This window comes from Chrysemys picta, chromosome 7 (genome assembly GCF_011386835.1).
Source record: "Chrysemys picta bellii isolate R12L10 chromosome 7, ASM1138683v2, whole genome shotgun sequence".
In the NCBI taxonomy this organism is placed as follows: Eukaryota; Metazoa; Chordata; order Testudines; family Emydidae; genus Chrysemys; species Chrysemys picta.
In genome coordinates, this window is record NC_088797.1 from 54226559 (window position 1) to 54241247 (window position 14689).

The 14689-nt window shown below is 45.3% G+C and overlaps 1 protein-coding gene across 7 annotated transcripts in view; it reads right to left on the reverse strand.

The window, feature by feature from the left end:
* LOC101945979 (uncharacterized) overlaps positions 1-11771 on the reverse strand; it is a 59654-nt gene extending 47883 nt beyond the window's left edge. For 3 of the 7 annotated variants that reach the window (XR_010589453.1, XR_010589454.1, XM_024107993.3), the window contains exon 1: positions 11411-11612. Coding sequence is in view for 3 of the 7 variants with exons in the window: in XM_024107993.3 (XP_023963761.1) it covers positions 11411-11459 (49 nt within the window). In the remaining 4 variants the exon portion in view is untranslated. Of the gene's footprint in view, positions 1-11410 lie in introns of all 7 variants that reach the window. The other 4 variants (XM_005285633.4, XM_005285634.5, XM_042850064.2 and 1 more) reach the window with 2 other exon arrangements.
* Between the last annotated feature and the right edge of the window lie 2918 nt (positions 11772-14689).

Consider the following 14689-nt stretch of genomic DNA (forward strand, 5'->3'; position numbering starts at 1 on the left):
ATTAGGCTCCATAGAGAGTCTTTTGTTTTTGAAGTGACCACTAGATCTGAAATCACTGACCAGGTCTGTGCTTAGACCTGCTGTGTGACAGCATTTCTGTGGAAGACCCTGCTCAGCCTGCACTAGCAGTGAGGTTCCCCCATTGAGAGCTGAAATCACTGAGAGTTCAGTAAAACCTCAATAGACCGACTCACCAAGGTCACAGTGGCAGGTGGCAGCAGAAGGTGATGGCACAGGGCCATTGGCAACAGAGCAGTGGAGTGAACGGTGGCATAATGAACAGTGGCCAGAGCAAGCAGCTGCAGTGAGTGGCTGAACGAACAAGCAAGGTGCCTTCATCTCCCCACCCTGCCAGGGTGGGAGGTGAACTCATGTGAAAGCACCTCTGAACTCTGAGTCTTCACTGACCCAGGACACCAACTATGAGTGGGGTGGGGTGGAAGGAGAAGGATGGGCATATTAAAGGAACATTTCATTGTTGGACTATGTTTTAGTGACTTTGTTCCAGAATGCTAGATTTGTGACTAGGAAACTTATAAAAATATACATTCCTAGTGGGCCAAGATTTTTAAAATGCATTATTTGCCAAGGTCATTATCTCACATTGTCACTATCTTGAGAGGCCATTATCGTGGGGAGTTTCTGTACTAAACATTTTTATTATATTATAATTACTTTTTACATAAGAACATACAAATGGTCATACTGAATCAGACCAAAGGTCCATCTAGCCCAGTATCCTGTCTTCTGACAGTGGCCAATGCCAGGCGCTTCAAAGGGAATGAACAGAACAGGCTAATTATCGAGTGATCCATCCCCTGTCGTCCACTCCCAGCTGCTGGTGAACAGACGCTATGGACACTCAGAGTATTGCATTCCTGCCCATCCTGCTAATAGCCATTAATGAACCTATCCTACATGAACTTATCTAGCTCTTTTTTGAACCCTGTTATAGTTTTGGCCTTCACAACGTCCTCTGGCAACAAGTTCCACAGGTTGACTGTGTATTGTGTGTTGTGTGAAGAAGTATTTCCTTTTGTTTGTTTTAAACTTGCTGACTATTAATTTCATTGGCTGACCCCTACTTCTTGTGTTATCTGAAGGAGTAAATAACACTTCCTTATTCACTTTCTCCACCTCTGTCATATCCCCCCTTTGTCGTCTCTTTTCCAAGCTGAAAAGTCCCAGTCTTTTTAATCTCTCCTCATATTGAAGTTGTTTCATACCCCTAATCATTTTAGTTGCCCTTCTCTGTGTACCTTTTCCAACTCCAATATATCTTTTTAGAGATGGGGCAACCAGAACTGCATGCAGTATTCACGATGTGAGAGTACCATGGATTTATATAATAAAAGTGGAGGAGCTTGGTTTGCCAGACTGATCAGCAAACCAATGCTGACAACCTAGGTGAAAAGGCTGCAAAATACCAAGCCTTTGGACTGCATCGACATGCAGAAAACTTTATAAGCCAGTCACTGTCAAAGCCAATTTTAGAAGTACTTAATGAGGCTGTTAAGAATGCTAGAAACACAATACAGTTTATGCAGACAAACATGGCTGTCACATCATACTTTCTATTTAGGCAAGAGATACCACACACTACAAACTGGAGGTTAATGTTAAGTGCATTGTCACTTGTTAATCCTGAAGTTGGACACTGATTCTGACCAAGACCGGCAAATGCTCACTATCTTTCTGCAAGAAACTCAACTGACTGGTTAGAAGCATGTGATGTGACAGTGAAAGACTCAGCAGTTTAAAAAGTGAAGAACTCTCTCATCGCATTCAGAAAATTTGCATACATGGCCGAGGAATGCACTAATGTAAATGGGCGTCAAGTATTAAGTCATTGCATACATTATCTTGATGTCAGTGGTAGGCCAGTAGATGCATTTCTAGATGTTCAGGTTATAAAAAACACATTGACTGCATTTGTGACAACCCACACCTTAGAAGAGTTAAATGCTTGTAGATTGAACCCCAAAGAGATGGCTGCTTTTGCATTTGATGAAGTTGCAAACTTCTCGGGAAGACAGTGGAGTATAAACTTTGCTCAGAGAAAAGTGTAACCCTAATCTCTCCTATACACACTGCAGAGGTCATCTATTCCAAATAGCACTAGTACGAGCTGCAGAATCTTCAAAAGACATTTAAAAAGCCATAAATTAAATTTCTTCATTATACTTTTTTTTTCAGCAAGAGTCCAAAAGGACTGAACATCTTAAAGTTCAAATGAGTCCAACCTGGGAAAATCTGCAGGCTTTCTCATAAACAATCCGTGATTGTTGTCTTAAAATTACTGCAACCATTATTATTGGCTCTGGAAAGTATCTACCGAGATGGGATGGATCTAAGTAGTGAAACTGGTGGACTACTTTTGCTACTAAGTTCAGAGAAGACTTTTGCCAATCTCTCTCTTGTAAGTCTACTGTTGAAACCACTTGGGTCATTAAACAATGCCGTCCAGGCATCTGCTACAACAGTAGTAGATCTTTGTCCAGCAATAGAAGCTACACCTGGATCAATCAGAGAGATAGCCATTGAAAATGTACTGGAAGAAGCAAGGATTTTAGTTCAGAAGTTGACTAATTAAGGCACTTAATATTGACTCCTTTAGTGAAGAGAATAAATGCTTCTTGTCAAGCCAGCTGAAAAAGTACACAGATTTGATTCTTACAAATCTACAACAGCAACTTTTGGATTCTACTCAACCTTCACGTAGCTATTACAGATGCCTGTCTCATAAAACACCGACAGCTGAGTGGAGAGCGAGGCACTACCAGCAATGGGGCTGCCATGTAATCAGGACAGAATAAAGAATTTGAACACAGAGTGGAATATCATATGATGAACAAATGAAAATTTGACTTCAACTTCTTTATTATCACTAGTGGTTCGACCCAAACTTTGTGCTATGTTTCCTGGAATGAAAGAAGTAGGAATTCATCTCTTGCTACTCCCAGGCATAACAGCTACAGCTGAGCATTCTTTTTCCTCATTGAATAGAATTTTGTGTTTGAAAAGGAGTCACCTTCCAAGTTCTGCCTGATCATGAGCATATCATGAAGGACTGGAAGTGTCGGACACATGAGAAGTCACCAAAGATGAACGCACTGCCTTCGAGAAGTTCATTAACAGAGTTGTGCAAAATTACAAGAAGAAACCAAAAAGGATGTAGATGTAGTGCTTCATAGTAGGCTTGAGTAGCCAGCTTTAATTTGTGTGATATTTTAAAACATGAGTTAAATCTAATAAAATGGTCGTGAAACATTTTTCAGATTTTACTATCATGCCATACAACCCACCTGCGCCCTCACGGTCTCACCCCTCATCAGCCATCACCCCTTCTGTATATTCAAACACCCCCCTAATTTCAATTTCCAGGGAAAACACTCGGGGGGGAGGGTTAGTGAAGGACGACAAAAATGATAAGGGGATTTTACATATGAGGTGTTAAGTTAACAACGTGTACAACTTACAAGAGACAGAGAGTGAGGACTGTATAAAAACATTTGAGAGGCAGTGACACTGGGGAAAGGGAGATGAAAAGTTTACAGGCATAGATAGATGGTGGAATAAAAGAGGAAGTGGCTTCCTGAGTGGAAAACCCACTTGAGATTTTTCAGCTGGCCAACTAGTTTCTTGGAGCAGAGCAATGGGTTTGTTGAGTTACTGACCCTCTAGCTGAAGCCATCAGTGCACAGCAGGAACCAACAATGCTCAGCTGGATTATCCTATTTATTACTGGAATACGCCTGAATTTATTGATTAATAGAGTCATCGCTTTTAAAGTCAGAAGGGCCTAAACTGATCATCTAGTCTGACCTCCACCATAGAACCTCACCCAATAACTTCTGCATCAAGCCCATCACTCACTTATTTATTTAGATCTAAATAATAACGAAAAAGACTCCTACGTGCCCTAGCATATCATTAACCCATACACGGAAATGCCAGCAGCACGACAGCTTCAACAGGGGCTCAGCTAACCAGCCAGTCACAAAAATTCCCTTCTTCCCATTCATTGTGGTGGGAAGCACATACACAGGCCTCTCCAACTGTGGAGCCTAGTGGAATTTACACTAGGGGAGGGTTTGCTAATTTAAACAAAGGAAATGGGTAGAATGGCCTGGGGGTAGGGGCAGGGATTATGATGCACAATGCAAAGTAATGCATGTTGGAAAACATAATCCTAACTATACATATAAAATGATGGGGTCTAAATGAACTGTTATCGCTCAAGAAAGAGATCTTGGAGTCATTCTGGATAGTTCCCTGAAAATATCCACTCAATGTGCAGTGGCAGTCAAAAAAGCAAACAGAATGTTGGGAATCATTAAGAAAGGGATAGATAATAAGACAGAAAATTTCAACTTGCTTCCATATAAATCCATGGTACACCCACGTCTTGAATACTGCATGCAGATGTGGACACCCCATCTCAAAAAAGATATATTGGAACTGGAAAAGGTTCAGAAAAGGGCAACTAAAATGACTAGAAGTATGGAACAGCTGCCATATGAGGAGAGATTAATAAGACTGGGACTCTTCAGCTTGGAAAAGAGACGACTAAAGGGGGATATGATAGAGATCTATAAAATCATGATTGGTGTGAAGAAAGTAAATAAGGAAGTGTTATTTACTCCTTCTGATAACACAAGAACTAGGGGTCACCAAATGAAATTAATAGGTAGCAGGTTTAAAACAAACAAAAGGAAGTATTTTTTCACATAATATACAGTCTACCTGGGGAACTCCTTGCAAGAGGATATTATGAAGGCCAAGACTATAACAGTGTTCAAAAAAGAACTAGATTAATTCATGGAGGATAGATCCATCAATGGCTATTAGCCAGGATGGGTAGGGATGGTGTCCCTAACCTCTGTTTGCCAGAAGCTGGAAATGGGCGACAGGGGATGGATCACTTGATGATTACCTGTTCATTCCCTCTGGAGCACCTGGCATTGGCAACTGTCGGAACTAAGACAGGATACTGGGCTAAATGGATCTTTGGTCTGATCCAGTATGGCCGTTCTTATGTTCTTATGATGGGCGGGGGGGGGGGGCGCACTGGAATAATCTGCCCAGAGATGTCAGTGAGGCACCATTGTTGGAGGAAGGTAGAGGGAGCACATGAAGGACTAAGACAGATAAAACTCTTACTCTGTGCTTGATGCCAGGGTTAGACAATCTGGAAGGTCTTTCTGATTTCCAGGCCTGTATGACTAGAGTTTCCTGAATTCACCATAAAATGAGAGGGGGAGCAGGGGCCTTTTCAAGGTTAAGAAATAGGAAATCAGTGCAAGCAAACATTCTGTCTCCTTAACTGGGAATGCCACAGGGACCCTACAACTCTCTCCTCACAGCACCATAGTTGCTCTACTTAAACATGCAGGTTAGCCATTAATGGATTCTGAAACTCTCCTATTACCCACAGACCTAGCTGTGCAGTGAAATCTCCTCATTCAGTCTTGTGTGTGTGACAGACTAGACCCGTGGCAGGACCATTTGGAGTTTGGCTTCAGGTCAAGGAAGCACCGAAAAGTTTGAATGTGGTTATACTGAGGTAAGTTAGTGTAGACTGAACCTCAGCGTGGTGTCTTACTTCAGAGAAGAGACAGACCCTCAGCTCTCATGAGTACAAAGGGGATTGTTGCAAATTGTCTTAAACTGCCTTTTGAGGGGGGTACCAATAGTATTACTACTGCCGCCCCGTCTGCTTCCCTGGGCCTGTTCCTTAAAAGGGGTGGTTGTGATGGTGACGGAGAGTAAGACTGGTATATGCTAGAGAGTAGCTGGATCTATCCATGCTTTTCTTCACAGCATTAAGGAGTTTGAGGGCTTAAGCCAGGGTTAGTCAGCAGGACTGCGGGCCAAATCCAGACCTCGAGATGCTTTTGAACGGACCCCAAAATCTTTTTATTTACTTATTATTATCATTATTGTTATTATTTTTTTATTATTTTCACTGGAGTCTGGACCTTGACTATACCTTGACCAAGAAATTTGGATCTTGATAAAAACGAACTGACTATCCCTGGCTTAAGCCTTTTACCTTCCTCCCCTCACCATCATTCTCTGTTCCTCACACACCCGTTCACTTTTCTCTCCAAGTTCCTTGCTCACTTTCTCTCACCCAGGAGCATGTAGCTGCTGACAGGTGCATTAGACATGCAGAGATGACACCAGCAGGCTGCAATGGAGAGGTTTGGGTTTCATTCTCTCTCCAAAGCTGCGCTTATAAATGTGGCTTTATAGCCCTGCCACAGAACTTCCAAGAAACACAGCAAATTCTTGGCTGCTCTTAGCAGAGATGGGACCCAAATCAGGGCACTGAATCTGAATCACCACTATCCCCCAAGCCTTAGGGAAATTCGCCCTGGGTGTGAGTTCCACACCTCGGGCTCTGTCTGTAGCTCAAAGAAACTGACCAGGTTTCTCTTTCAATGCCCTGTGTGAGGGGTCTGTTTTCCTGCCAGGATCTCCCCCTACTCATGCACTGGTGTCCATGTGGTGAGTGGCACTTCTATGGGGATTAGTAATATTCTCTTCTTGCAGAATTTGCTCTGTTACAGTCACATTATAGTTTGGGGAAAGAAAGCTGGTTTATGACCAAATTACCCGCAGGCAAAAAAGTATAATTCACAAAACATTGTAAGTGGCAACAATTCACACGTTTTTCAGATATTTCTGGGTGGGGCTGGGATCCTACTCCCAGCAGCAACACCAGCATTTGCTCTAGAATCTCTTCAAGAAAGCTTGGGTAAACACATTCTAACGTACACTGGCCTAGCAATGTGCTCCAGCAATCATAGAATCATAGAATATCTGGGTTGGAAGGGACCTCAGGGGGTCATCTAGTCCAACCCCCTGCTTGAAGCAGGACCAATCCCCAACTAAATCATCCCAGCCAGGGCTTTGTCAAGCCTGACCTTAAAAACCTCTAAGGAAGGAGATTCCACCACCTCCCTAGGTAACCCATTCCAGTGCTTCACCACCCTCCTAGTGAAAAAGTTTTTCCTAATATCCAACCTAAACCTCCCCCACTGCAACTTGAGACCATTACTCCTTGTTCTGTCATCTGCTACCACTGAAAACAGTCTAGATCCATCCTCTTTGGAACCCCCTTTCAGATAGTTGAAAGCAGCTATCTATCAAATCCCCCCTCATTCTTCTCTTCTGCAGACTAAACAATCCCAGTTCCCTCAGTCTCTCCTCATAAGTCATGTGCTCCAGCCCCCTAATAATTTTTGTTGCCCTCCGCTGGACTCTTTCCAATTTTTCCACATCCTTCTTGTAGTGTGGGGCCCAAAACTGGACACAGTATTCCAGATGAGGCCTCACCAATGTCGAATAGAGGGGAATGATCACGTCCCTCGATCTGCTGGCAATGCCCCTACTTATACAGCCCAAAATGCCATTAGCCTTCTTGGCAACAAGGGCACACTGTCAACTCATATACAGATTCTTGTCCACTGTAAGCCCTAGGTCCTTCTCTGCAGAACTGCTGCCTAGCCATTTGGTCCCTAGTCTGTAGCAGTGCATGGGATTCTTCTGTCCTAAGTGCAGGACTCTGCACTTGTCCTTGTTGAACCTCATTAGATTTCTTTTGGCCCAATCCTCTAATTTGTCTAGGTCCCTCTGTATCCTATCCCTACCCTTCAGCATATCCTCCCAGTTTACCACTCCTCCCAGTTTAGTGTCATCTGCAAACTTGCTGAGGATGCAGTCCACGCCATCCTCCAGATCATTAATGAAGATATTGAACAAAACCGGCTTCAGGACCAACCCTTGGGGCACTCCGCTTGATTCCGGCTGCCAACTAGACATGGAGCCATTGATCACTACCCATTGAGCCCGACAATCTAGCCAGCTTTCTATCCACCTTATAGTCCATTCATCCAGCCCATACTTCTTTAACTTGCTGGCAAGAATACTGTGGGAGACAGTACCAAAAGCTTTGCTAAAGTCAAGGAATAACACATCCACTGCTTTCCCCTCATCCACAAAGCCAGTTATCTCATCATAGAAGGCAATTAGGTTAGTCAGGCATGACTTGCCCTTGGTGAATCCATGCTGACTGTTCCTGATCACTTTCCTCTCCTCTAAGTGCTTCAGAATTGATTCCTTGAGGACCTGCTCCATGATTTTTCCTGGGACTGAGGTGAGGCTGTCTGGCCTGTAGTTCCCCAGATCCTCCTTCTTCCCTTTTTTAAAGATGGGCACTACATTAGCCTTTTTCCAGTCATCCGGGACCTCCCCTGATCGCCGTGAGTTTTCAAAGATAATGGCCAATGGCTCTACAATCACATCCGCCAACTCCTTTAGCACGCTCGGATGCAGCGCATCTGGCCCCATGGACTTCTGCTTGTCCAGCTTTTCTAAATAGTCCTGAACCACTTCTTTCTCACAGAGGGCTGGTCACCTCCTCCCCATGCTGTGCTGCCCAGTGCAGAAGTCTGGGAGCTGACCTTGTTCATGAAGACAGAGGCAAAAAAAGCATTGAGTACATTAGCTTTTTCCACACCCTCTGTCACTAGGTTGCCTCCCTCATTCAGTAAGGGGCCCACACTTTCCTTGACCACCTTCTTGTTGCTAACATAGCTGAAGAAACCCTTCTTGTTATTCTTAACATCTCTTGCTAGCTGCAACTCCAAGTGTGATTTGACCTTCCTGATTTCACTCCTGCATGCCTGAGCAATATTTTTATACTCCTCCCTGGTCATTTGTCCAATCTCCCACTTCTTGTAAGCTTCTTTTTTGTGTTTAAGATAAGCAAGGGTTTCACTGTTAAGCCAAGCTGGTCGCCTACCATATTTGCTATTCTTTCTACACATTGGGATGGTTTGTTCCTGCAACTTCAATAAGGATTCTTTAAAATACAGCCAGCTCTCCTGGACTCCTTTCCCCCTCATGTTATTCTCCCAGGGGATCCTGCCCATCAATTCCCTGAGGGAGTCAAAGTCTGCTTTTCTGAAGTCCAGGGTCTGTATTTTGCTGCTGTCCTTTCTTCTTTGTGTCAGGATCCTGACCTCGACCATCTCATGGTCACTGCCTCCCAGGTTCCCATCCACTTTTGCTTCCCCTACTAATTCTTCCCTGTTTGTGAGCAGCAGGTCAAGAAAAGCTCTGCCCCTAGTTGGTTCCTCCAGCACTTGCACCAGGAAATTGTCCCCTACACTTTCCAAAAACTTCCTGGATTCTAGCTAGCAGATTTGCTCTAGGGAACTATTATCCACTAGTGCTTATTAGAGCAGCAGTCTTGACCACCTGTTAGAGTTCTAACTTGCATTAGCACCAGTTTGGTCCCTGGCAGCCACCAGGATGGGAGAGCATCCCAGCAACCAATGCCACAAGCAAGTGAGCAGCTACATTCTACATCAGCTGCAGCTAAGAGTCACTCATTGTGGAGTGCATTGGAGTAATCCAAAGTCCCAGAAGTTTGGCTCACTGTTATGGGGTGCATATAAGAGAGGAATGGAGCCAGCTCTCAGGGACTGTAAGTCAGCCTAGGAATAGAGGTCATATTAGACTTACTAGCCTGCAGGTGCTTTTGTGCAATGCATACTTAAATGTAGGTAACCTATCTCCACAGCCACCTCTGCTTTTTCCACTTCTTCAAACAATTTCATTATCTTTCATCTCTATTTTTAACAAGAGGTGGCTTTTGGTGCTGGTGAAAAGTGTTGCCTTATCAGTGGAATAGGTCAGCTACTATCAGCTCAATCTATTGACTTCAATGGAGCTATGCAGGTTTAGCCCAGAGTTTCCTGGTAAATGAAGCTGGAATAGTATTTCTGTCCCTGGATCTTACTTGTAGATCTTGAGGATTACAAAATTTAGTAACAAATGTTGGGCAAACTCTATGCCACATCCATCACATCTGGACTCAGCCTCAGCCATGGCCATCTCACCTGAGTCCCAAAGCACTGTGAAATCAGGGTAACTGCACCTTTTTTGTGTGAAAGTGACATAAAGCAGTGTGGTACCACAACTGTCTCCCCTACTGTATGCCTGGCATGCACTGAACAGAGGGGCTGAGAGAATAGACTCTTTTGGAATTCCCTACAAGTATCCTTGGAGCACACAAGCAATCAGGCAGTGCCACCCTGGAGAAATAGATAGTGTTAGCGCCCAGTAGAGTAACTGGGGCCAGATTCTGATCAGAGTTATATTGCCACAAAACTGGTGGTAAGTCAGTATAGTTACACCAGTGTAAATCCAGAGGAAGAAAGTTTGGATTCTAGTCCTTTATTTTTATCCCCCTAGGCAGTTGTTTGTTTGGGGGGAGAGGGGTTCTTCAGTCATCTGAAGTGATACAACCACCTTAATCACTTACTGCATTTTAGTTTTAACATTAGTTACAAAACCCTGACATAGACAGAACGGGGGGGGGAGAGATAGCTCAGTGGTTTGAGCATTGCCCTGCTAAACCCAGGGGTGTGAATTCAATTCTTGAGGGGGGCCACTTAGGGATTTGGGGCAAAATCAGTACTTGGTCCTGCTAGTGAAGGCAGGGGACTGGACTCAATGACCTTCAAGGTCCCTTCCAGTTCTAGGAGATAGGATATCTCCATTTATTTATTTCAGTTTGAGTTGCAAAGCATCTGAACTCAACCATTTGCTTTTTTCTTTTGCCCCCTTGCAATCCTAAAATGGCCATTTTTTGTGTGTTTTTTTCCTGGGGAGGGGGGAAGGGATGTCCGCCAGTTTTGTTCGGCAAGTTATTTTTTAAAGAAAAAAATTTCCCTCTAGTGCTGGCTCGTGTCCGGCTAGGGTTCACAAGCTCACGTTTCTACGACTGCATTGGAAAGTCCTGAGCAAATGTTTGTCATGCAGGTGGTGCTGCGGCACTGGCCCATGCTTCACCTGGGCTGGGACAAAGCCAGTCACAAAGCTGCCGCCAGTGCTGCGTTTATTGGGGATCTACAGTCAGAAGGTTTATGGTCATCAGCCATTCCCGGGCCGGGATCCTCTGTCACGGACCGACTCTGTAGAAATGTAAGTGAGGGGCTGGTGCTGAGACTGTCAGTCAGCCTGACCCAAACCCCAGTGCAGTCAATGGCCAGGTTCGCACTGGTCCCAGGGGCTGGTGCAATTTCTGCGGTTGAAAAGGCAGGTGGGGCGGGATGTGTGCGGCGCCTTTGGATCTGCTCTCTGACCCGAGGACACGCATGGAATTCGCTTCTTTCCGGACCAATCCGGCCAGGTGCTGAGCGCAATTGATCAGTGGGGCTCGCAGGCGCTCAGACCCGCTCCCCAATCTGCCTTTCACTGCCGCGTTGCTAGGCTACACAGCCGCTGTCTCCGCCACAACAACCCCAGCCGGGCGCGCCCCGATCGGCTTTACCTCTGTGCCGCGGCCTCGCTCCGACCTCCGGGGGCTGGTGCGGGCCAGACCTGGACTCACCTTGTCTCCAGGGAGCTCCCAGGGTGAAGCTCTTGTGCCAGCTGAACATCCCGGCCGCGGGAAGCTTCGCTCCTTCACTGACAGCTGGGAGCGGGGGCGCCAGCCCGGGGCATTCTGCCAGCGCTCTCGCCTCGCGTGGAGTCTCCGCGGTTTGCTTTCAATTAAACCGGCCCCGGGCTGGTCCTGCCCCCATCGCTGGGGCTGGGGCAGGACTCCCCCGCCCCCTTGGGAGGGAGGGAGCGAAGAAACCACTCCCCTTTGCAGAGCTCTGCAGGCTGCCGCTGAGCCCAGAAGAAATAACTCGAGTGGCAGCCGCAGCAGCAGCCGGGGCTGTTCTCGCCGAGGTTGCTGAACTGTATATGGGCGTGCAGCCAGCAGGGCCTGACATTCCACAGGCTGCTCCCTTTCCATCTCCCCGGGCTGATAAGCCAGTGACTGGAGTGGGTGATACCTTCACTATCCAAGCACCCCCGGGAAAGAAATGCCTGAGCGCTTGCATAAGGGCAACAAACAACCCACATCTCCAGTGGGTTTCGAAGAGGAGAGCAGAGAAGGAAAGCATGGAGTGTGATTTGGTTTTTTTCTCCACAGTAAGTATGTTCCTGAGTAATACAGATCCCTGCCTTGATTTAACACGGCTACACGACACTATTAATGGGGGGGGAGGGGGAGGCACCAAGAACTAAATTAATTCCAGTTCCACTGGCTTTGATTGGCGAGTTCACTGCAAACCTTAGTGATCCAGTATTTGTGGAATGATCATAAAACTTCAAGGAGAGCTGAAGGGCTCAGGTCATAACCAGTTATAGTGCTGATCTATAGCTTTCCTGGAGAACTACGTAGCTGGGAGCAGGGCCCTGTGATTTGTACCTGACCAAAGCTATATGTACAGGCCTAGTGTTGTCCATGTACATGGGTCAGACACTGGGTTAAAACAGTGCAAAACAAACCACAAAGAAAGGAAACCCTAAAATCCACCTCAATCCAAACAAAGCCTCTCCTGTATATTTGCTAAGAGATTGCCACATCCCTCTCCGACCAAACTCATATTGACTTCAAAGCCTTTGGGTTGTATTCTGCCATTACACCAGTGTCAAATCAGAGTAACTCTGCTGCCTTCCATGGGTGTTGTGCCTGAATGAAAATCGCCGGGGTCAGATCCAGACAAGATCTGTTGCTAGGTGTATTTTTCCAGTTGCTGAATTTGGGGTGGGTGTGGTTGGGGGCCTCAGATGAATTAGTAGTTGCAAATGCATGGAAAAAATCAAACAGGCGGGGAGGTGTTGGAAAAGATCCAGTCCAACTGACCCCCAGCTCTCATGTCCCTCTCCCCCAGATGCCTTTCTTTATCCCTTTCCTTTGAAATAAACATCATAGGCCAGATCCTTTGCTAGGGGAAATCAGCTTATCTCCATTGAAATCACTGGAGCTGTGTTGATTACACCAGCTACACTTTTAAAGAGGGCATTACATGAAATAAAATATAGCTTTCTGTTGCAGAGACCAAAGAAAGTCTCATTTTAGTATTATTATTGCTCCAAAACCAATGTCAGAGCTCCATTAATCAGAATCACCTTCTTCCTCACCCAGACACTAGGTGAGCCTCTCAGACCCGACTGCAGGGGGTCACTGGTAGCACTCAGCTATCACCAGGCCCTTTTAAAATCTGTGGCAACAAGATCTGTGCCTCATGTGCTGGGAGGCAAGTGGTTTAGGTGCACCCAGCACTAATGGGTGCATTCTCTTCTAATAACTACAGGAACATTCTACATAGGCAGTAGGGAAAGTGTGCAAATAACCTAAGCACAAGTCTTAGGCTGTGCCTGTAGCTTAGAGTGGCATGCAGTGTAGCAGCTCTTTGTCGGTAGGGGAGAGCTCTTCTGCCAACAAAATAACCCTCCCCCCCAATGAGGTGTGGTAGTTTTGTTGGCAGGAGGCACTGTCCCACCGACAAAGCGCTGTCCACACCAGTGCTTTTTGTCATTAAAACTTTTAATGGTGTGTTTTTTTCACACCCCTGACCAACAAAAGTTTTAACAACAAAAGTGCAATGTAGGCATAGCCTAGCGATTAATTACAACAGTAAAAAAACAACAAGGAGTCTGGTGGCACCTTAAAGACTAACAGATACAACAGTAAAGAATTTCCATGATCTAGGGCAGCCCAAACAGAGCTAGGCTAGTCCCTGGGGCGCCTTCACTCTGTCTCTTAAGAATATAAGGATGGCCATACTGGATCAGACCAATGGTCCATCCAGACCAGTATCATAATCTTCCAATAGGGGTCAGTGCCAAGTGCTTCCCAACCGACAAAGAGCTGCTACTCTGCGTGCAGTGTGGGCCTGGCTTGAATTCTGGTCCTGGCTTGACTCAGGCTTGGACCTTCCATCCCTGTGGGGTCCTGGGACCATGGGTCTGAGCCCTAGGTTAGCACAATTTGTGTGTAGACATAAGGGGGGGAGTAGGCTTGAGCCTGAGTTTGAACCCTGGGCAAACACTGCAGTGTACACACCCACAGGCACACTGCTAGAGCGGCTTGGAAATTTTTCATGAAAACATTTTTTTGACCAAAATTTTTTTTTGTCAAAATCCAAACATATCCATTTGGACAACATTTTGTTTAGAACTCCTCCCCATCCCCCCGTCCCCAGAAATGAAGTATTTTGATCATGTCAAAATGTCCCATTTGGGCATTTTTGCAATGGACTGTCTTGATTTTTCATTTTGCAATGACACTTTGAAATAAAATTTATCATTTTTATATTAAAATTTTTTTAAATTAAAATTTTAAAAGTTCAAAATTGGAACAAATTGTACCGAACTGAAATGTTTTGATAAACCCAAAATGAAACTTTTTATTTTTTAATTTTGTTTCCTGGAAAACTTGGTTTTTGTTTTGTTTTGTTCTGTTTTGAAATGGAAAGATTTTTGAAATCCCAGACTTTTCCACAAAACAGAAATCCATCCCCATCTATTCCTTACCTTCTTCCAACACAGCATGTGATGCACAGCTGCCTCTCTACTGAGCTGCTCACCTCTTTTCTGCCTTGTTTATGTCTGCCTCAGTACAGGGGCTGCTCCTCTTGACCCCAGTTCCTCTGGGTGCTCTCTGAGGCTGACCTTGGGCACAAACATGACCCGATGAGCTCAAACATCTGGGAGGCTGTGATTTGGCCGTTGCTGATGGTTCTCTGGAGGGGTGTAGGAGGGCTGGGTGTGGGGCTCAGTAATTTTCCTCTATTCCTGCCAAGGACCACATAACGCAGGTGAATGTTGTTAG